Genomic DNA, 23,980 nt, shown 5'->3' with positions numbered 1-23,980 from the left:
TGAGGACCTAATGGATTCACTCTCATTCCAAGAAAACAAAATACTTAAAATGATTGGTACCATTAAGAAATAATACTCTAAAGTAACACGAACCTTCATCTGCCTCTATCATCCTTTCGTTTCTAGTTTACAAAGAGGTGAATTTTAAACTGTCCCTTTAAAAGCAAGCTGACAAAGCAAATCTTTTTAAAATTAATTACGTGGGTTTATTTACACAAGGTTTATCTGTCTTTACCTGTGCAAATCAAAAATAAAAATAGAAATCGCAAATTTTCTATCAAGAATGGAAAAATATATCATTATTAAAAGTAAAACCCCACTAAGTAAAGATTTGAAAGCAGTGGACATCAACATCCTCAGTCTGGGAGTCACATGATCATCAGTTAAATTCAGTCTTTCAGTCACTCCGAGAAGCCTCTCCTCTAAGATATGGTTATCATTAAGATATACCTTTCTAAGTAAATGAGCTGAGTGAAAATATACAGTACAATCATTGTCATTACTTTCTAACATTAAAATTTTTAAAATTTTCTTGGCAATAAGAAGTCTATGAAAGAAAAATTATTTGGAAGAAACACCCAACACAACTTGCACGTAATATAGTTTCCCTAGTTCACTGGGTAAGCAGTTCATATAGAGCTCACATTACCTAATCTAACAAAATAATTAAGGGGGGGGAAGGTTCTTGGCATGTTTCTGTATTCTCCAAATCACAAGAAAATATAAAACCACTTTTAGTATTTCACAAGAATATCCATTTTTTCCTTTTAACTAATTGTCTGCAAAAATTATATGGCTTTCTCACTTCATTTTTTTGCAACTATAATGTCAATTCTAACTAAAACATCTCATCCACAAACATCTTAAGACGGTCATAATTGTTAAAAACACAAATTACTATAAATGTAGCCTCACTCTTGTTATAAAGCTAATCAAATTTCACTAAAAGATGTTGTATATCAGAATCTTGAAATTTTCATAGCATAACTTTTATTGTATATTAAATTGTAATGATATAATTCAAATTTTTCTCAGTTTAATCTGTAAAGGGTACAGATTATAAAAGCTTAACAAATCCAAAAATTGGTAAAAGTCGTTGGTTTAATTATTTTTCAACAGCCATATCCTCACCCTACAATTAAAGAACATGATACATGCAATGTCCATGTTAGGATTTTCAAAGATCTGAATTTTATAAATGCCCAACACTGGACACCAGCGTAATGGTTTTTTTACGTATTTAATCCTCTTATTGATAATATGATTCCTAATCACTTAAGCTTTAAATAATATTCAACCTTACGTCTGCTTGTAATAGAGCTCAGATATTATTTGTGGCAAGAATTTTTGTGACTGTACTGCTCAGCACTTCTATTTACATCAGCAGTGCTAAATGCCCAATGGTGAGAGGGGAGCCAATCAGATGGCAGATTAGATGTCAACTCAGAGGCAGCTGTCTGGAGACTATTACAGCCAGTTTACCTCCACAATTCAAATTCCAAACCTTGCAAAGGAGATCAAGTCAGTCTTTAGGCTCAGCCTACGAGCAAGGAACGGCAAGATTGCACGACTCTTCTAAAGACGCTGTTGGACTTGGGTGACAGCAAATTAAAGAAAATCCAAATAAATCCGTTCCAAAAAGATCAATTTTCACTGGTCTGCTCTTTTCCTGGACTTGCTGAATAAAATGTATGCCTAATCCTTGATCAAAATAAGTTCAATTTACCCGGAATGTGTTCCTTTAAAACAGCCTGTCTGTTGAAGGTGACTCCTTTCAAGCAGCCCGTAAGCCAAATAATGGATTTCCTAGCGATACTCTGGAATGAATCGATATATTTTAGAATACCCTACCTCCTCATCGTTGTACGCTTGGGTATTATTTTGCTATCAAACATTCAAACTCAAAGCCCGCATCGAGTATCTCTGAATAGCTGGGCACAACTACGAAAAGCACACTCGACTGCCACAAAGCTAACCTATTTTTTCCTCCTTCACCTTGGAAGCTAAGAGGGAACGTGGTGTGGCTGGAGGTAGGTAGGACAAAGTTCCTCATTCTTTCCCCCAGTTAAAGCTCATTGTTGGCGCTGAGAAGACGGGGTCAATATTCCCGTCCTGACCGCACTGGCCAGAGCGCCGATTTCGTTACAAAAGCCGCCCAATCGTCCCCGGCGCCCACCCGGCTGCCAGGCGGCGCAGTCCCCGGCTCCGGCGCGCGCGGCTCGGGCCTGGGGTGGGGTGGCGAGGCGGGGTGCTCGGCCGCCGGCAGTGCCCGCGCCCGGCCCGGCCCTCGGCCAGACCCCTCGCCAGACCCCTCGCCAGGCCCCCGGGTCGCGCACTCGAACCCGGTGCGCGCCCCAGCCTCGCAGGGAGGCAGCCGCGACTTAAAAATGGCTTTGGGCGCCTCGCCCCCGCCTCCCCCGGCACAAGACGCAGAAAAAGTACGCGGAAAGAAAGAAACTAGGGCTCGCGGCGCGCGCGGAGGCCGCCTCGGCGGAAGCAGGCCCGGCCGGCGCGGGGGTTACCTGGGATCTGCCCATGGTGGGGCCGGGGGTGCCGGGGCTCATCGCCGGGTGGCTCCTTTGTTGCGCGGCCGCCCAGGCCGGGCTGGCAGCGGCGTACTGGGCGCCCATGTCCTTGCCCAAGCCCATGCCCGCAGCCGCCTGCTGGCCGCCCGCCGCCGCCCCCGCCGCCGCCTGGGACTGTGGCTGCGACGGCGGCGGCGCGCTGGGGCTGCTGTAGTCGGGGTAGCTGCCGCTATAGCTCCTCATCATGGGGCTGGGCGAGGTGAGCAGCTGGTTGAGGGTCGGGGTGGCCCCCGACGGGTGCTGGTTCTGTCCGGCGAAGCGCTGGAAGCCCCCTGCCGCCGCGCCGGCGGCCGCCTTGCTGAGGCTCGCGGCCCCGCCGCCCCCGGGGCCCATCATCATGCCGCCGCCCTGCTGCCGGGGGGAGTTCAGCACCCCGTACCCCGAGGACGAGCCCCCATAGCCGCCGCCGCCGCCTCCTGCTGCTGCTGCCGCCGCCGCGGCCGCCGCCGCCACAGCTCCCGCTCCTGCTGCTGCTGCTCCTCCTCCTCCTCCTCCTCCTCCTCCGCTGCCTCCTCCTCCTCCGCCTCCGCCTCCGCCGCCGCCGCCCGCGCCAGGCCGGCTGTAGCCCGGATAATGGTTGTACTGGCTGTTGGGGTACCCTTCGTGGGAGTTCTGCAGGGGGTCCATGCTGCTGGGGGCTCCGGCGGCGGCTGAGGCGGAGTGCATCATCCCCATCCCGGGGCTTTGTTGTCCGCCATGTTGATCAAAGCAAGGCCCGGCGCGGCCGCCTGGGCCGCCGCTCGCAGGGGCAGCGCTGCCATAGTAATTATTAAACTCGGAGACGGCCGCCGGGCCGCCGCCGCCGCCGCCCCCAGGCACGGCGACTGGCGGCGGCTGCTGCGCGCCCAGGGCACCTAGGCCCGGGTGCTCGTACCGGCCGCCCGCCGGCTCCCCCATCTTGGGCGGCGCGTCGTCCTCCTCGCCCGGCTTGCTCAGCAGAGGCTGGCCTGGGGGGTCGGCCTGGCTGCCCGCGGCACTGTCCTTGGCGCCTCCATGTTGCGGCTGCTCCATGTCGGGACCGGGCTGAGCCGCGCCGCCGCCCGCGCCGCCGAGGCTGTTGTTGTTGGAAGTGGGATGTTGCTGCTGCTGCTGCTGTTGCTGCTGCTGCTGCTGGAACTGGTTTAGCTGCTGCTGTAGTGCGTGGTGGTGGTGGTGGAGGTGGTGGGCATGGTGGTGGTGGTGGTGGGCATGGTGGTGGTGGTGCTGCTGGTGGGGTGGCGCGGAGGGGGCCTCGCCAACGGTTTTCAGTGTGTGGTTGGGGAGCAGCCCCGTCTCCATGGCCGAGCCCGGGCCCGACGCGGAGGAAGAGGAGGACGCCGCGGAGGAGGCGGAGGACAGCGCGGCGGCGCTTCCACCCTCCTTGAGAGCCGCCTCGGATCCGCCGCTCTTGGCGCTGTTAGAGCTGGCGGCGGCGGCCGCGCTCGCGTGATGGGCCATGTTCAGTTCGTGACGGGGGTGCAGGGGGTGGTGGTGCACACTGTTCAGGCCGTCGCCGCCGCTGCCCCCCAGCATGGGTCCCGGGGCCGCCGCCGCCGCGCTGCGCGTCCCCGCCTCCAGGTCCCGGGCCCCGGGTGCCGGCCGCGGCCCGGGGGGCGCCCGCCGCTCGCTGCTGCCCGCCTGCGCAGCCGTCGCCGCTGCTGCCCGCGCGGCCATGATCGCCGCGGCGTGGCGAGGCCGGGCGGGGGGCGGGGGGAGACAATAAAACCCACTTTTTAGTTCGCGGCCCCTCCTGTGCGCATCCACACGCCCCGATGGGGAATCGAGCGAGCCCCCTCCCCCTCCGAAGGCCCCACCGGAGCCGAACCGGCAGTCACGCCTTACGGTCTGGGCCTGCTCCCGCTGTGTGATTTCACGGTGAAAGTTTTGAGTTCAGGTTTAAATGAAAACTTTTTTCCTCTCTAACCCGGATATGGGTAAATACACGACTGGCTGAGCCGATCGGGCCCAGCACGGCATGAGAGGCAGCCGAGCAAGCCGGAGCAACTATTATCCACTTCTCTCTGATTACTCGTGTGCACTCGCAAAACGCGGACTGGACTCGGCGGGCCGCCGCCGCCGCCCTCCCGGCCCTGCGCCCGCCGCCCGCCGGGGCGCATCCTCGCCAACACCCAGCGGCCGGGGCCGGGGACTTGGGCCGGCTCGGCCGGCGCCGGGAGCTCGGCAGCCTGGGGCGGCTGGAGGCTGCACTTTCCCCTCGTGCCTCCGTCTCCTTGCCAACCGGGCGTTCGCGTGTTTGTTTTCATGTCTAAAAGGAACGGTACAAAAGTGGAAAACGAGTCTGACGAGCAGACAAAAGAGGGAGAAGGGCTGGGGAACAAAGTTGTCTGTTGGCCTCAAAGGTGACAAGGAGCCGACAGAGAAAGAAAATATTGGGCAATCTGCAAAGCACTGCCTCTCCCAGGAGTTATGTAATTTTTCAGAAGGTTTGCCTCTCTGCCTTGATTTCGGGCCATCAGCGTCTAATTCCCACAACTTCTTCAAACTGGGAAATTAGGAGAGTTTAAGTGAAGGTTAGCCACAATCGAAGTGCACACAGCAGGTACTCAGTAAATGCCTATAATTGACTACATCTGCTCCAAAGATAATGTTAATGTAGCTATTTTCTAAGGCTCCTTATGTATGTGTGTAAGCTTACTGGTGAAAGCTCAAAGTATTCCCAAAGGAGTGTCTTTCTTGCAATACACTTGTCTGTCCTCTCCCTGAAAGGAGAGTCTTCAAGTATGAAGAGTGGTGTGTTATGCTCCAAACATCTTGCAAATGGAAATTTAACTATCAGTGCCATAAATAGTGACGGCTAAGGTTTATCTCACACCTTCATAAATCTATATGACGCCCTTCACCATATTTCAGAGGTTAATATCCACAATTAACACTCTTGATATGAGTTCATTTCTAAGTAATTTGAAACCAAACTAAAAAATGTTATATTTAATAAACATAAGACCAATAATAATCATTTTTATCTAACCCTAGAGTAGAAATGTTTCACGCTTTGTTCTTTAAACAAAACTATTGTTTTACCACTTTATGATGTTTTAAGTGTTTATTGTTAGTTTATCACCAAGTAACACCCTGAACATCTTCAATAGCAGGACTTCTTAACCTAAGCAATGGCAGCTCAGTTGTACTAGTGTGGACTCAAGTTTTCATGGAGAGAAAGCTTTGAAACCAGAGCTTTCATTGTATATGTATATAATATATATGGTACAATTTTGGTAGAATGTAGTTTTCTAAAATGATTTCATTCTTCAGCTTTTCATAAAGACTATTTTAGTTTATTTCAAGTGCAGTGGTTATTTTGGTTTGCTTGACCAACGCTAAGTGTTACTTGATTAAATAGAAGAGGATAGATGGGGAAGACTGGTGACTAATTGGGGGGAGGGGAATCAGTGCACACCCAGGGGTCATTATAGAGGGTAGAAACAACACGTTGCAGTTCTACGAGAAGAACTGGAAAACAGGGTTGTATCATCCTGTGTAAGAGAGAATAACACACCTACAAGGCCAATTCATGCCAAATCATCAGTTCTTGCCAAGAGAATACTACATCTTTGTTAGCATGACTTTTTGACATTTTTCTTTTGGATTTTCTCCCTTTATATATGCAAATATAGTGCATACTAATTATATGCATTATAGCACATAAGTTGAATTTTTAAGTTCTTCATATGCAAATATAAATATATGTTGTGTGTATATACTTATATTCTAAAGTCAGTTACATATTTATGATCTTAGACATTTATAGTCAAACTAAAGTGCACATACAGTCTTAAAAGTACATTTTTTCAAACTGATAAAATATATCAAAGTCAACTCATACAAGAGTAGCCATGTTTCTGCCTTATTTTTACAACTAATTCTAAAAGGGAAAATGAGTCACCAACTTCAGCTCTGGCCCATTTCTTTAAAAGATTATTTCATATAGAAAAACCATTAAACTAAAAAATAAAAAGGTATGTAAGTCAAAATCTCTCTTAATTCTATTTGCTTCAGCAAGTCATCCAGAAGACTGGAACCAAGAGGCTGTGGACTGGAGGCCCCAGCACAATGAAATCAGTCTGCTCTAAAAGGCCACACATGCCAGCTTCTCCTCCCCAGTGGCAGATGCCACACCCTCCCGCAGACAGAAGGCACTGCAGTCTGTAAGGGAAGCACAACACAAAGCCGGCAGGACTCGGTTTTGTCTTTTAAAACACACAGAAAGCTAAAACACCTTTTTAAAGGCTTCGTGCTGAAGATACGCAGTGGGCTCCTATTTCTTCAACTTACACTTTGCAAACACACCTTCTTGGGAAACAAAATTAAGGCCTCTTGTGGCTTCATTTAAAAATCCAGGACTTGATAAACGAAACGGCAACCGTCAGGGCTCCATGAGAAAGTGATGAAACAGGCCCACGCCTCACAAAACCATGAACTGCAGATCATCATTTCTACTGCCACTCGCCTCCATTGTCCTGTATGGCAGCTCTAACCTCATTTTCTTTCTTGATTAAAAGGTAGTGGAAATCACCATATTTGTTTTTCCTAATGAATTCCTGACTTTTACACCTCTTGCCTAAATTTCAAACCATGATGACAACTTTAAGAAGTTGATCTCGCCACAGAGAAGCCGCAGAGGGGAAGGCCTGGAGAGTCGCCCGCAGCAGACCTCCCTCCCACAGGTTGCTGCACGCCCTCTGGTTTGGCCAGCGGCTTACCCGTTATTTTGTTAAAAATTCCTTTTTGGCTAGGAAAAGGGCTTGTTTTTTTAACGATATAAAAAATTAATATTCAAATAACAGCTCCTTTTGAATAAGTTTTAGGACACTGAATAAAAAGCCTGTCCGGCTTGCCCACTTACAGAGGACTGAGCCAGATGGCCCTTGAAGAATGCCACAGTTTCTGTTCTTTTTGCCTCCTCGGAGCCCATCATACTGTTTGCTTTCAGATTAGTCCCCTTTTACTGTTCTGGTTATTTTTTCAATAACTGAAACTATTACGACTCACTACCCGTCATATTTCTCGGTATTCTTTACATAATTTGGAAGCAATTTACAATAAATCCCTGTCAAGGTTTTACAAATAAGAACTATTAAAGAATAAGGCTTTGGATACTTGCTTTCCTTTTAAATTTATGAGAAACGCGATGAATGGAGCTAATGGGATTTCCCTACTGATCCTGGTCAGGGACTTTAAGAAGCACTAAACAATTGTCCTTTTCACTTCTCCCAATTAGACGTAAGCAGCGAATAACTAAGTAAATGCAAGGTTCGGGATATACCATTTGGTTTGACACAACTATGTAAGTTCACAGTGGCCCATAAGTTTAGGGTGTAAAACAATTAGGATTTTTAAAAATCTAAGCAAATAGTTTGAACAAATATTGGGGACTCTGATGATCAATAGCTCTATTGTACTTAGGAAGAATCTTAGAGTGGGCATGATAAACCTTGATGGGGGGGAAACTACACTGATTCATTCAACAGATTTATCTAAAATCTACTTTGTGACATGCCCTGAGAATAAAAAAGTAAATATTACCTTGGTCTGGTCCCCAGTAGGGGAGGAAAACAACTCCCTGAAGCGTCAAGGAGGACTTGACCAGTCAACCAGCAGCCTCAGACTGCACCCAACATCCTCCCCTTTGCGCCTAGTCGGCTGCCCTCACAGGCACCCAGCCCTGACCCACAGCCTTGGATGGCTCTGCTGTGACACTGGGAACGCACCACACTTGGGGCTACACGTCCAGAACCTTAAGTCAAATGCAACAGAAGACTATTACAGTTTCTCTCCCAAGTCGCTAGAAACATAGTAATACCAGTGAACAAATGAAGAAACACCTCGCATTTTAGAATACTGTACAGACTCTACATTTTGAATGCTGCATAATAAATATTTTTATTACAGCCTAGTTTAGAAATTTTCTATAACTTTTAGACAAATATGTGTTCAGTGGCATCTCTCATTTTATTCCCAGTATTGTCATTATTCATTTTGCCATCATCAAAATCACTTATTGAGTACCTATTAGTGCATTCTCTCCTACAGTTATGTAATGATCGATACAGTTTCTATCACTGATACCCTACTGCTTGGATAAAGACACCTTATAGATAATTCCACTCTAGTTCCTCAAAAATATAAACGTGCGAAGGGATCGTATTTAAGGTCACACGTAACAAGAACACAGAGGAAGTCCTTTAGAGGGCTGGTCAATTTTCTGGAAGGATCTCAGTGACTTATCGTAGGGCCTTTTGGGTTTTTTTCATGTGATTGATTCTTCATAGTACACATAAACTTCTAAAAGATCAAGCACAATAAGTTCCAAGCAACAATAACTTGTACATGACTATTGTATTCATGATTTTTAATTCACCCAGCTTATATTCAATTAATTGCCTTGCCTCTGATTCAGTAAGAGAATCCATGGGCACCTTTGCCAGTAAATGACTGGATTCACAGCTGTCTGATTATTCTGGGAAGAGCCAAAGGACTTGTTATATACTTTTTTTTTTTAACACAAAATGAATTTCATTGAGGAATTGGCTTACCAGTACATTCCTCTAAGAATGCCCAAGTAGTTAAGCATAATTTTCTCTTCCTAACTTTAAGGAAAGTTCCACATTGTGACATGTTTGCGTAGGACTTAAAATTTGGTGGGCTATCCCTGGTATCTCTGTGCTGGTGACCTGCTTTCTCAAGGCCCGTGTGTGTGTGTGTGTGTGTGTGTGTGTGTGTGTGTGTGTGTGTGTGTGTGTGTAAAAGATCCCCCTCCCCAAGCAGGACCCACAAGAAGCAGCTGAGAGGGTGGCCTTCCCATTCATTCACTCTGGCTCTGCAGTCACCACAGAGAAGAATAAAAGTTAACTTACTGCATTGAGTGTGCCTGCCGGACATTAATCAGACCATCACACTAGTACATGGAAAATCTAACTGTGGAAATACCACGTTCTGTAGAAAAGATCACAACTCCACGAGGGAAATAGAGAAGCCTGACGCAGACTAGGGTCTGCGGACGGACGGGCATCCCCGAGGAAAATGTGGGTTGGGCTGAGAACTGAAAAATGAGGAGAAACCAACCAGGGAAAGAAGGGAAAGGGCATCCGGGACTGCAGGAGGCCCGTGGGGCTGGGGAGCAGAGCTGGGCAGGCTGCCTGGGCGGCGGCGGAGGTGGGGCATCTGCAGGCCCAGCTCCCTCCCAGCCTGTGTTCCAAGAGCAGTGGAAAGGACCTGCAGCGTTTCGGCAGGGGGCTGCCACCATCATGGGCTCTGGGTGGTCACAGAACCCCACTGGCTGTTGGGGAGAGAGGAAGACCCAGAGCAGACAGGAGTCAGAGTGGGGATCAGGTCCCAGGCATCTGGGCTCGGGCCTCGGGCCAGGAAGACCTGGTAACCTTCGTTTATTGAGGATCCTAGTATATTATTGTATTATAGTAAATAATAAGAGGGTCATAAAATTGTTGTAATGTTTACATTTTTTTAACATAATGTATTCTGTCCCAATAATACAATGCAAGTGTGCTTTTCACAGAATAATTAAGATTTATTTCAATGAATTCATAGTGCCCCACAGGCTGTGTGGTCTGTTACTAGATCACAAGTTTAAAAACAAGTAATAGGATGAACATCTTTTCATCTAGTCATTGTATCTGCAGGACTAAATGTATATACTTACTTGGCAACCACACCGAAGTCTAAATCTGAGCCTCTTTTATAAAGGGCCTCCTCGTTATCTGTCATGATGGAGCATAGTCCAAGTAAGAGCAGAGAGATGGTGGAGGTGGATGGGGGCAGGAGGGGCCACAGGGATGAGCCATGTGAACTGACTCCAAAGAATCAGCCTCCACTCAAGGCCCCTGTCCAAGGAGATGAGGCGGGTCCAGAGCCCTACCTACCACTCACTGAGTCCTGGCACAGGACTGAGCCTGCTGGGAGGTGGATGCCTTCTTCTAATTTGCACAAAGCCCATGCCTGCAGTCAGTGGCCCTCCACGGGCGAGGCCGTGAGGAGGTAGCATGGAAGGACTTGGTCATGGGTTAGACATGGGGGTGAGGACGTGGAAGGATCAAGGTCTTCCCTCTCACTTCCTTTTTCTTCCCAGCTCTTCCTAGCCCAAACCAGAAGATGAAGCAGCTGGGAACTCCAGCTTTTCTCCCTGCCATCCTATGCACCCTCTGCACCTACCCTGCAGTTTTCTCCCCCCTGCCTCTCCACCCTCTCCCCTGCTCTGAGAAACCAAGTCTGCTCATAATAGAATCCTAAACCTGAAGACAGCTTGCTTAGATGGTTTAAGAAGGTGAGAGCAACTCCTCAAATCCATAGAGTGCAAATATTTTGTGACCCGAGAGCCTCCTACCTAGGAATTTGGGAGATTGAGATGATCCTTGGAAAACACTTTGAAACAAATGAAGCCATTCAATCAAAACAACCAACTCACGATTCACAACTGGCCCCCCTTCCCAGGGCCTCCTGTTTGCACAGCTCCAGCAGTGTCACACTTGGACGCCTCAGTCCAGTGTGCCTGCTTGTCCCCTGAAATTAGGCAGTACGGCTGCCCAGCTCCTTCCCATTTGCCACAATGTAGAGCTATCATTTGCATGGGAAAAAAGCAGAAGCCTGGGCTGGGAAACGCCCAGGCCTGGGCAGTGTCCTTGTTTGACATCCTAACTTGGCTTTCAGCCACCTTTCCACAGGTGCAAACTTTAGGGCACCCCACCTCCCACCTCCACCATCTGCAGGAGGAGGAAGGGGCACACCCTGGAAGTCAACGCTCCCAGTGTGTGGAGCACCTCACTTGCCCTCCCTTCTCATGCAGTTCCCCGTTCAGGCATAGGACGCAGTCTGAAAAAGGGGAAACCTCAGGCATGAGCCATATTTAATCAATAAACCAAGCCACAATGGAGGCTGCTTTGAGTTTTATAACTATTATTACTTAACACTTACTGTGTTTATCCTGTGCCCAGCGCTTCGCATACATATGGTAGAGGAACAAGTTGCCTAACCCAACATCTGTTCTCCTCACCTTTAGAAATAGAAGCCCTCATTTTTAATGGGCACATGACCACCTGTAAAAAAAATGTCTATATTTCCTGCATCCTTTGGGGGTAGGTGTGTCCCTGTTTTAAGGGAAGCTGCAGTGCTGGCTTGGTTGCTTCTATGGCCTTGGTTTATGAGAGAGAAAAATGAACTTCTATCTGTTTATGCTGCTGCTTTTTTATTTTTTGCTATGTTTTGTTTGGGGATTTCCCCCCTCTTTTTCAGTAGGAAACAAAATCTAAACCCAACTGATACAGTGCATTATAGTTTCCCATATACTTCTTGTGACAACTCTTTGAGGGTTCCCTGAACCTCTCAAGCCTGCATTTCCTCCTGTGTATGTCCCACAGCATTGGGCTTCTGAGGGCTAAATGACATAACCCCTGCAAAGCTTTGAGCACAGTGCCTGGCACAAAGGCAGTGTCTGATGCCATTTCTTATTTGATCAAAGACCTCACCTCTCACTCGCTGCATTAGCAATGCCTCGAGGACCCAGTCTGTCTATTCTATTTCTCTTACATCTTCCACAACGCTCAGAACAATCCTGGACGCACACAGTGAGCTTTTAGCACTTAATTATCAAGAGAACTTTGTGGCTAAACACAATCATGCAAATAAAATTATTTATGTGCATCTTCAAATTAATTGTTTCTTTGAATGCAAAGAACTCAGGTAGCTTGAGCAACAATAACTTTTTATGCCCTCCTTGTTTAAAATAAAGACAAAATTTTCAACTTTTTTTTTTATTGGCTTCCAAGGTGTAGGAAATTTTTCTTAAAAGGTGAATTCTACCTATTGTGGTCACGGAAGTTCTGAGCTATGCTCAGAGGGCTACTCTCAGAAGCTGTCTGATTTTTCTCATCTTCCTCTCTGGGTAAGACTTCTTACACTTATTGGCTGAAGGAGCATCTCGTGGGCCTGAGATTGGTAACCGGGGAGAGTGGCAGGGCCACTTTGAACATGTTGAATGCTGGGACACATCACAGTACGTCCCAGTCTGTACTAGCTTAGCGTAGCACTTGTTTATAAACATGATTATTAGCGCTGATTCTATGAAATTGGTTTCCCACTGACCCCAACAGAGACTATGCAAATATTCACCCTTTGCTGAAGCATAGTAAAAACTCCTGTGGTTTTTGAAACCAGACCAAGAACACATGTAGAAAAGCCCGTGGATTATTTTAAGTGAACTTATTTTTTTAAATCTCATTAACTTTTCACCATATGCTGTTTATTTTTTTTATATCCTACACAGGCTGAAAAATGAAAATAGACCCGGCCAGCGTGTTTCATTTGGGGCACAGCATTACAGGGACGATGCACACAAACTCCGGGCAGTTTGGAGGGAAACAAAGATGACTAAGGGGGCTTTTAAAGATGACTTAGGAGAAAAGATGTTTAAAGCTCGATACCTTCCTTAACTAAGCAGCCCAGGAGGCCAGCCGCTGACCCACTTCCCACCACATGGAAAGGGCGTTCTCCTCTGGGGCTTCCTGGTCTGGTATGGGCTGTGCAGGTTTGGGCAACTCTCTTAACTTTGCTGTGCAGCAGGGTGTATGTGCAACACTAAATATCTGCCCTGCCTGAGTTGGGGGTGGGGTAAGAAGTAAATGAGAGTGTAAGTAAAGCACTTCACATCTTGCCTAGGATTAAATAGGCAAGGGGTGTGTGTGTGTGTGTGTGTGTGTGTGTGTGTGTGTGTGTGTGTGTGAGAGAGAGAGAGAGAGAGAGAGAGAGAGAGAGAGAGAGAGAGTTTCTAAATGGAATGAGTGTCTGTCCTGTGATTTCAGGAAAACCAGGTGTACTCCATCCTACCCCAAGCATTTCTCCTGCTACCTAATTAAAATCTCTCCATCATGATTTATGGATTTATTCCTTTCTCTAAAGGCTTTGTGCCCTGAAGTACAAATGTGATTCTAACGAGTAATACCTTAAGCTTTTATCAGTCATTTACACCTTATGATGAATATTCGGCTGGTATTGAGGTGGAAGCAGAGGAGATGAGGAGGATGTGAGACCCAGAGAGGAGACCAGATGAAGCAGAGAATGGGGAAGCCGCAATGCTGGGGTCAAGTTCTAGTTCCTGTACAAGATCCCCTCACAACCAGCCCTACATAATAATGGGCAAAACTATGAAAAGAAAAGCATACCAAAATATTGAAAAGATTTCTCTTTCCATCCTTAACAGATCAGGCTTGGCATCCTCAACCCATTTCGTAAAGGCTGAGGTCCCAGGATTTGTCATTGCTGTGTACAGGGGACCCTTGGGAGATCAAGCTAGGCACCGACCTGGGGCGGGGGAGAGGTAGCGGGATGCAGTTTGGGGGGCCTTTTCCAGGCTGGGTCATCCCATGATCTTGCAGCCAGATGGGACAGTGGATGACATGGAGCACGTTTACTTTGGAAGTCACAATGAATCCTCTCCATGACCAAAGAACACTGGTACTAAGGCTTGGGGGAAGGGAGAAGGGAAGGGAACTGCCGGCCTCTGGAACCCCGCCTGCACCCCTCCTCCACCCCTGCTCTTGGGGCCATGTGAGTCCCTTTGGCTGCAACGAGGACAGTTGGGTATATGGAGTCAAGAACTTGCCTCACTCAGGTTGGGTGCAGTGGAGAAGAGGACGGAGAAGGAAAGAAAAAATTGGAGGGGAGGGGGCAGAAGGAGAGAGAGAGAGAGATGGGAGGACAAGAAAACCAAAGGCTTCTAGAGATAGACACACTGTTACTAGAAAGAAACATTACTTGTCTGGAAAAAACAATGTTGCAAGTTATTATCCATTGACACATTCATCATTAACTAGGATAGAGTCATTCATGGAAGTCATAAAAATTTTAGGTTCAAGGTTAAAACTTTAGAATAACCTTTCTTGCTAACCTTCCATGAATAAATTCCCTGGACAGTTGATCCACATGCCTCCATTTTATTTTATAATCCCTGTCTTATTCTGATTTCTAACCTCACCTGGCCACTGAAAATGTTTCGTGTGGGATTTCTAATGAATTCTTTCTTCTAGGAAAACCCTCACGTCCTTTCTTGGCTTTCCTCTGCTTCAGTCTTCAGGAAAATAGACATTGAAATCTGAAGCAAGGTGTTCTTGTGACTTTCATTCTACTCCTGCTTATCAAAGCTGAGGCGGGAGGTCTGTTTAGGTCATCTGAGTTCTCCTAAAGGCCAAGTAAGAATGAAGACACTCAGGAGTGTGGCTGGGATAGGAGTTCCAGGGACATAGGACAGAATCTTTGATCTGGAAGAAACACATACTGGTAGAGACAACTTCCTTATCTACAAATGGACCAGTTCATGGCTACTCTGATGTCTCTTAAATGTTTCAAAATTATTTTTCTCTTCCTCCGACGTTCCTGAGACCATTCTAGCCTGAAGCTTCTTCGATGCTTTCTCCTTTTTCTTCACCGGTTTGTTCCCCTCCTTGCTGTCAACCCTGTAATGCTGAGGTGCCCCTGTTCCTTTCCTTTCCTTCCCTGTGGCCAGCCAGCCTGCCATGGTGACTCTGGCAACAGCCCTGCCCTTGGTCAAGATGGTGTCCTCTCTGCCCCAATATAATTTTTGCCTGTTTTCTCTGTGCCTCTGTGCACTTCATTCCCCTAACTGTGCGGCTGCTTCCTCCAGGGCCTGGCTCAGTACTTGCATGCTCTGTGACATCATCCCTTGTGAATCCCATTTCTTTTTTCTTTTACCACTCAGACGGTGTTCTCTCCCTCTTATTCCCTCAGGAGAGAGAGAAAAGAATGATCATCAATGGCAAATGGCAGTTACCAAAGCAACACAAAGAACCGACCTTGTGCTCAGGAGAACACTCCATCCCCTCCTCGTGGTTTTGGGTGCTCTACACGTTCAGAGAAACTTCTCTAGTGACCAACTATAGACATGATCCCTGAAAGTATAGTCTTGAATCCCATTTCCAATTCCTTGCCCCAGTTTCTCCTAGCTCTCTGCTTTTACATAGGCTACTTTCTATGCCCGTTCCCACTGCTTGGTCAAAAGCTGCTTTCAAAATTTAATCCAACTCTGTCTTTGCAAAGCCTTCCTGACCACTGTTCCCACATACCTAGTGGATGGGTCAACCCTGAGCTAGAAACCAGCTTGTGGACAGCGCTAGTTTAGCCCGTATCATATTGTGAATATTTGTGAATGTTTGTGTCTCTGCCCCTACACTGAATGCTCCAGGAGGTTCCTCCACATTCTTGTATATCCAGGGCCTAACACAGAACCTGTGTTTGTTGAATGAATGAATGACCTCTGCAACCAATCAGAGTGCAGCAGCACTGTCCCCTTCCCCAAAGAATAGTACCAATTTACAGACAGATTTGAACTCTTCAGACACTTCCTGAGCAGCCCCAAAGTCCCCAAACCGCAGGTCAGGATGTGGGTGGAGATTTCAGAAGATCACTCGAGAGAACCCTATTCTTGCCAGACGAGTGCCCACCCCTCTGCTCGCCTGGAGACACTTTGGTGGCTAGTGCAGGAATGAGAAAGGGAGACAGCCTCCCTCCTGCATGCAGAGTGTGTCCACATTCTGCTCTTGCACCCTCAGCATAACCTCCTCAGGCCCCTACTTAACAAATGGGGAATTCGCCTTGGGACATTATTTGCCTTGGAATTTGGAAAGCGAAGTTCTCCTGACCACTTTACAAGAGTCAAAGACCTAGAAGCAGTTATCGCTGTGCTTCAGTGACTTAAGTTATCAGTGTTGACAAGATGTCTGGACCAACACGGGCAAAATAAGATTTTGGTAGAGAGGGGTCTACCTATCACTGTTCACCAGCATGAAAAAAGACTTTGTGGCCACAATAGATATACGAATTTTTTAAATGGTGTTATAACTAAAATTGGGGGGGGGCAGGCTCTGCAGAGTCCCTCTGGCCACCACAGATGAGACTAAGTCTACCAAGACATGATCTGCTTGGGGAGGAAAGGTGGCCCATCTCTCAGAGCCCAAGCCTGTTGCTCAATGGGCTTTTATTGAGTTTACTTTGCATAGGAATACAGGGCATAAAGCTCATTAATCATTGTCAGGCAGTAATGATCAAACAATAGACAACACTCAAAGAACTATGACAGCTTCTTCTGAGTGACGCCAAAGGGCCATAAAACTTTGGGAAACAAACTCATTTTATGCTTGGACCCTTATCATTTAAATTGAGGGCATTCTTAGTAAAGCAGGTTTCACAGTATTTTATGCATTCTTTCTTAGGCCTGATTGCCCTGGAAACCTACCCTTTTCAGCACAGGGCTGTACCACCCTCTGGCATTATTTTAGGCTTAAGTCAGGTGGGGGAAGTAAGGCAGCCAAGAAATTAGGAGACTTCTTACAGATAGAATGAGGACTCAGGCCCTTGAAAAGCTAAGGGGTGAGGGTCCATCAACACTTTTCTATAGTCCCCTAAGTCTTTCCCTGATGGGCCCCCTCATGACCGTGCCTGTCGTAGGTCGTCCCTCCCTTGAGGAGTCTTACCCGTCATCGGCTAACCAGCCATCCACCCAGGGCCAAGCAGGGTGAAGTAAAGGGGGCAGAGGCTGTGCCCCTGCTGGGAGGATAAGCTTTGTCTCCTTAGTGGCTTATGGTCCCAAAGTCATTTTACTTGGCCTTAGCCATGGGGATTACAGCTTCTGAAACCAGGCAGGCCGGTTCCCAACATAAAATATACTATTGCAAAATCTTTCATACTATATTTAAAAGAGTTTGATTATTAAAGTTATTAGATATTTGATATTTTTGTACTATAAAAATATAAATTATTAGCATGACTGATCTAAAACTAGGCTAATCATAGCTGAGTTGAGATGTATTTTCCAGATATTTTGGTTTAGCTTCTTTCTTTTTTTTTAAATTCAAGTACAGGATGCTAGCCTAACTATTATGTGACATGCAATCTTGGCATTGTATTATTCTGTCAGAATCTGATTTAACTTCTTTGTTAGAAAAGTTCTCAATTTAAAAGTTAAAAATTTAAAAGTTCCAAAATAGTGTTCATTTGACTTCTGGCAGCCAAATGAAAAGTAAAAGCAAGACTCCCTGTGTATACCCTTCCATATAGTTTTGACTTCTGAATTATAAATATATGTTCAAAAATAAAGAAAACCAAAGCTGAAAAATCTCATGAACCTTCCCCAGTAGTTGTAGACTCCTCAGGCTCAAGGACCAGTCATCAGCTAGTTGGGGTGGAGCAGGGTGGGGTGCGGAGGATCTCCAAAGCTATGTATGGCCAGCTGCCTTAGACTGGATGCCCATTTCCCTTTGCAGCTGGGTCTCCAGATCCATGCTGTGCCTTGTAGCTGAGAACAGACTTTGTCAGGCCACCAGTTTTGCTAACACTTCCTGTGTTGTTTCCTGGGATTGGGTCCCAGGCATTGAATCTTTCTGTTACTCTGCCCTTCTGAGCTAGGTGCTCTGCTTTGCTCCTACTACTATGTTGGCTTTATCCTTCCACTCTCCCATGGCACTGGAGTCTGGTCCCTCTACTTTTGACTCATTGTTGTGGCCTTGGTACCTGCTGACAAGGGTATTTGATGCTGCTTGCCTACCTGGGTGGCAATTACTAGAGTAACTGTAAAAACAGGGACAGCCAACAGTAAGTGAGTGCTTGCTGTGTGACAGGCCATGGTACAGAGTGCTCTGCATGCCCCATCGCATTTGAACTTCATGAAGATCCTATGAGGTAGGTATATGGATAGGAGAATCCTGAAAAAATGTTAAGTAAAACAGCTTGCTTAAACTCATGGAAGAAGTAAACAGAGATCCTGGGATTGGACACAGGCATGTCTGACTCTAAACGGGGGTGGGGGTGGGGTCTCCAGGGAATCCACATTTCAGGGAAGTCCTGCAATCAGTCAGTGGCCACACTCTCCTGATCCTGGCTGAGGCGTGAATGGCTGCACCTCTCCCCACTTCCCAGGCTGAATTTCATTCTGTAGTTTCGGCCCAACTCAATCGATGGGTCCAATTCCAGGGTCAGACGCTGCCAGGCTGCTCTGGTCTACTGTAGTTGCCCTTCCATGCACACCCGAACCACACATATGAACCATTTCCTTACTTCTGCTAGTGCAGGACTACCATAGCCTGGATGAGAAGATAATAAAGAAGTGGGCTTATAATGAAATATATTTATACTTGGTAAGGCTTTGTTAGGGTTTTTTTTCTTTCCTCCCTCATTCTCTCCTCTTCTTCCTTTTTTTTTATTCCTTCTTTCTTTCTCTTTTTTTCCTTCTATAAGAAAAACCTGAAATTCTTCTAAGGTCTTAGGAAAACTGCAACATCTAGAAAAGATGGTTCTAGTCCACTGAAAGTCCATTGTGGGAAACTATCTTCCACATTTTGTTATATGGGCATTCTTTTGTTTCATACAGATTTTGGTTTAATGAAGTCTACTAGAAAGGCTTTCTGAAGGACGCTGGGCTCGTGAGGGAAAGGCTCAGATGATACATGGTGTGATGTTTTGATAGGATAATTGTGGGAAGTATTTTCTATTTTCCTTGTACTTTAGAATTAGATTTTTTAAACCCTCAAATTAAAAAAAATTCAGTACATGCATATTGGCAAATCATTTAAAGAAAAACATTATTTGAGCCTCAACAATTTAGAATTAATGATCATTTGAATTGGAACTGGACTAAAAGTAGAAGTAGCCATTGAAGGAATCATTAAAAATCGTTCGGCACAGACACTGCTCACCCCCAAGAGTCTCCCTTAAACACATGCACACACCCCAAGACGCAGCATGCACCCCCATAGAGACCTGGAAACAAACAAATACCATCAGTACATTGAGACCATTGACATTTAAAAAGTTATCATTGCGACAACTCAATGATACTTGAATTTAACAGTAGTTAATAAATACAAGGAGTGAGGAGTATAGATAGATAGCAATGGGAAATGTTTTTCTATTTAAAAGCAGAGAACAGCTAATGTAGTCTTTTTATTACAGAACATGGGATCTTTCCCAATTAACACCATTTATTGTTCCATTTATTGCATGTTCTTGAAGAAATTTTTAAAAGGCATTAAAAATGTCCATCTTTTAGATGAACTCCGATTTATTTTCCTCATTTAGTCTGAATTGGCGATGTTTCACTGTAATGCATTCTAAAGTTAAATATAAAATAATTGAGAACTTTGTACTTCTTCCCCTCCTTGACATGGACAATTGAGAATAAAATAATTTCTGAACTACATGGTAGTGTGATACCCTAATCTAGTTTTCATTAAACTTTCTTTTCAAATTGAAATTATTTTATAATATTTTCAAATAATGAAAGTATTACATATTAATTGTATAAAGCCCAAACAATAAAAGTGAGGCTTTAATAGAAAATTAAAACAATCTGTAATCCCACTCAATGGAGAATATTTCTTAAATGCAGATCTAAATTTGGGTGTAAATCACAACTTTTTCTATAACATCTGGTTCCAGCAACATGGGGGACCCTCCCACACTCCTGCAATAAACACATAGATATTTTGGATAAAATAAAATAAGTCACTAATACACAAATATATTGTGTTTTTAAAAGTAGATGATTCAACCAAGAAGGAGAAAAGGGAAGTCCTATGGTAGCTACAGCTATAAGTCGGGCTGAGAGAACCAAAACCTAGAGAATGGGAGTTCGGTTATATAAGGTCTGTCTGGAAAAAAGTGTAGTTATTGTTAACGTAACGAGAATGGTTTGCACGACATCAATGCAACCTGGCAGCCAAGGAGAGTGGACTGGAATGCATATGCATGAATAATGATGAGTTCACTGTATTAGTCAGTGGGGGCAGTAGATGCCATTGGGTGAGCATGTGTACTGTGTGGCCATTGCATTCAAAATGACTGAGCAAGTAGAGCAACGAATCTGTATCAAATTTTGCGTTAAGCTTGAACATTCCTCCATGGGAACTATGAGGATGATTCAGACAGCCATGGGTAACTAGTGATAGGCAACTTCATCATGACAACATGCCCACTCACACATCATGTCTTATATCAGGTTTTTTGGCAAAACATCAAGTCCCCCAGGTGACTCAGCCCCGCTACAACCCAGATTTGTTGCCTTATGACTTCTGGCTTTTCCCAAAACTAAAATCACCTTTGAAAGGGAAGAGATTTCAGATTGTTGATGAGATTCAGGAAAATACAATGGGGCAGCTGATGGTAATAGGGAGAACTGCACGAGGTCCCAAGGTGCCTAGTTTAAGGGAGACTGAGGTGTCATTGTCCTGTGCACAATGTGTCTTGTATCTTCTTCAGTAATTGTTTCTATTTTTCATACTACATGGCTGGATATCTTCTGGACAGACCTTGTAAACCTCACATAAAGACAAGTGATGGCCTCGGGTTCACTTAAGATTAATATATGGAAGTAAAAGTTTGAATTAAGGGAATAATCCTGCAAAGTTGCGTAGTCCATAAAAATGCCACTAAAAAAGAATTCCAGCAAAGAAAAAGAGCAAGGAATCTTGCAATATTTAAGGTTTTGAGTATGAAGGAAAAAGAAACATCTCTTCTGATAAATTTAGCCCAAGCCTGAGCGTAGGATCTAATTTTACACAAGCCTTATAGCATAAGAATTCTCAGCTGATACACTAATAAAACAATTGGGACAAGAAAAACCAAACGTGGCCAAACCCATGGAAACTGTGGGACCCTAGCAAAACCAAATGCCAGTGCACACTACAGGGCAGACCCGTGATCTGGGGTGCTCAGGGCTCTCACAGGGAAGACCACCAGTGCTTAAGGTGAGCTCACAGTGAAAACTACAAACCACATTAAGAAATGAGGGTGGATCAAATGGCTCAATATTCAATAGTTGTTTGGTACCTCAACAACTATACAGATAATCGAACACTCTGAAAGAGTCTATGAATGTTACTATGTTTAAAATGATCAAAGAGGTAAAAGAATGAATTGAAGTAATACTGGACCAAAAGGAAACTATGAGCAGAGAAAAGGTGGGTTTCAAATAGGACCAAATTGGACTTCTGGAAATGAAAGATTAATTCATTTAAATTAAAAACTCAATGAATAGATAAATCTTCATATAAAGCGGTCAACTGAAAAAAACAGGTCTAAATAAATCACCCATAATATAGCACAGAGATAATGATGGAAATAATAAAGAGAGGTTATACAACATGAAAGACAGAATGGAAAGTTCCAATATAGTATTTCTAAGAGATAATGGGGGAAGAAAAATACTGTTATAAGTCACATATTGTATGGCTGTTCTATGTAAACCCCACAATTATCCACAGAGAAATTATTAGAACAAGAGAATTTAGCAAGATGGATGCAAATCAATATATATTTAAAAGTATTTTTATTGATTGTGCTATTACAGATTTCCCTCCTTTATCCCCCCTCCAGCCTGCACCCCCCAACCCTCCAGCATTCCCCCCATTTAGTTGTATATATAAGTTCTTTGAGTTCTCTGTCTCCTATACCATTTTTTATCTCTCCCCATCTATTTTATGCCTACTAATTATGCTTTTTCTTCCCTGTACCTTTCCCCTGTTCCTCCCTTCCCCCTCCCCACTGAAATCCCTCCACATCATGTCCATTTCTCTAATTCTGTTGCTGTTCTAGTTGTTTGCTTAGTTTTTGTTTTCGTTGTTTTTCTTTTCTTTTAGGTTCAGTTGTTGATAGTTGTGAGTTTGTTGTCATTTTATTGTTCATATTTTTTATCTTCTTTTTCTTAGATAAGCTCCTTTAACATTTCATGTACTAATGGTTTGGTAATAATGAACTCCTTTAACTTGACCTTATCTGGGAAGCACTTTATCTGCCTTTCCATTCTAAATGATAGCTTTGCTGGAGAGATTAGTCTTTGATGTAAATCCTTGCCTTTCATGACTTCAAAACTTCTTTCCAGCCCCTTCTTGCCTGCAAGGTTTCTTTTGAGAAATCAGCTGATAGCCTTATGGGAACTCCTTTGTAGGTAGCTGTCTCCTTTTCTCTTGCTGCTTTTAGGATTCTCTCTTTATCTTTAATCTTGGGTAACTTAATGATGATGTGCCTTGGTGTGTTCCTCTTTGGGTCCAATTTCTTTGGGACTTTCTGAGCTTCCTGGACTTCCTGGAAGTCTATTTCCTTTGCCAGATTGGGGAAGTTCTCCTTCATTATTTGTTCAAATAAGTTTTCAGTGTCTTGCTCTTGTTCTTCTCCTTCTGGCACCCCTATAATTTGGATATTGGAATGTTTCAGGCTGACCTAGAGGTTCATAAGTCTCTCTTCACTTTGTTAAATTCTTGTTTCTTCATTCTGTTCAGGTTGGATGTTTATTTTTCCCTTTTGTTCCAAAACATTGCTTTGAGTCCTGGTTTCTGTCCTGTCACTTTTGGTTCCTGAATATTTTGCTTTATTTCATTTTGAGAATCTTTCCTTTGTTTTTTCATTTTTTTACCAAGCTGAATCAGTTCTGTGAGCATTTTGATTACCAGGGCTTTAAATTCTCCATCAGATAGGTTGGCTATCTCCTTCTTGCTTAGCTGTCTTTCTGAAGCTTTGCTCTTTTCTTTCATTTGGGCTCTATTTCTTTGTTCAGGGCCTCTGTTAAGTTGTAAGGGGGTGGGGCCTTAGGTATTCACCAGGGTGGGGCAACCCTCCTTGCAGTCCTGGGGGGAGGGGCCAGAGAGAGAACAGTGCAGCTAGCCTGCTGGTCTCTAGCGCACTTTCCCATGGACTCTGTGTAAGCCTGGGAGTTTCTCCTACCCTGGCAACCGCCGTGATCCACAATCAACTCTGAGTCTCAGTTTCGCCTTCAGTCAGCCCTGCCCACCCTATCCCCCACCTTGCACGCTTTTTCTCAGCCAGCTCCTCCCACAAGGCCCATCTTCTCCCCACGGGTTCTTACAGGTCTAGTTGTTCTGCTTGACTTTTTTCGTTTATTCCTTGGTTGTTGGAGTTCCATGCAGTTTGATTTTCTGGCACTTCTGATTGTTTATTGATTTTAGATTGTTTGTTATCCTCTTTCTGGTTGTGCGAGGAAGCAAAGGGTTTCTACCTGTGCCTCCATCTTGGCTGGAATTCTCAATATACATTTTATCCTAGAAATTTACATGTTTTCTCCTAAATTTTCAATCTTATTATCATAAGGTTAATAAAAGGATTTCTTTATCTTTTTAATCTCTGTTGCACCTGAACTTTTGACATCTTGATCAAGTTATTATTTACTTTCATCTCTTCTCTTTCTTGACTAGTCTCACCAGAGGTTATCATTTTTGGTACTTTTTAAAAAACAATATTTTGCCTTCCTTGAGTCTACTACTTAATATGATTTCTGATTAATTGACTTATTGCTTATGTAATGGTTATTAAATTGCTTTCTGCTTTTATCTTTATACTGCTTTTTATTCTACTTCCTTTGTGGTTTTTCT

General features: G+C 44.8%; 1 protein-coding gene and 1 non-coding gene across 10 annotated transcripts in view; both read right to left on the bottom strand.

Annotated features, from left to right (window-relative positions):
* The window catches only part of ARID1B (AT-rich interaction domain 1B), a 404,641-nt gene extending 399,994 nt beyond the window's left edge, over positions 1 to 4,647 (bottom strand). For 6 of the 9 annotated variants that reach the window (XM_053914215.1, XM_053914219.2, XM_053914216.2 and 3 more), the window contains exon 1: positions 2,523 to 4,647. In XM_053914215.1, the coding sequence (XP_053770190.1) occupies positions 2,523 to 4,238 (1,716 nt within the window). In that variant the 5' untranslated portion in view covers positions 4,239 to 4,647. The remainder of the gene's footprint in view (positions 1 to 2,522) is intronic. The other 3 variants (XM_053914218.2, XM_053914220.2, XM_053914223.2) reach the window with 1 other exon arrangement.
* A 10,650-nt stretch (positions 4,648 to 15,297) lies between these two features.
* LOC112297451 (small nucleolar RNA U3) lies at positions 15,298 to 15,512 on the bottom strand. The gene has a single exon (XR_002974026.2). It is a non-coding gene; the product is annotated as a small nucleolar RNA U3 (small nucleolar RNA).
* Positions 15,513 to 23,980: the final 8,468 nt, after the last annotated feature.

The sequence above is a fragment of the Desmodus rotundus genome, chromosome 11 (assembly GCF_022682495.2).
Source record: "Desmodus rotundus isolate HL8 chromosome 11, HLdesRot8A.1, whole genome shotgun sequence".
Classification (NCBI taxonomy): Eukaryota; Metazoa; Chordata; class Mammalia; order Chiroptera; family Phyllostomidae; genus Desmodus; species Desmodus rotundus.
Note: the sequence above shows the minus strand (reverse complement) of the source record. Positions and strands in the feature narration are given on the sequence as shown.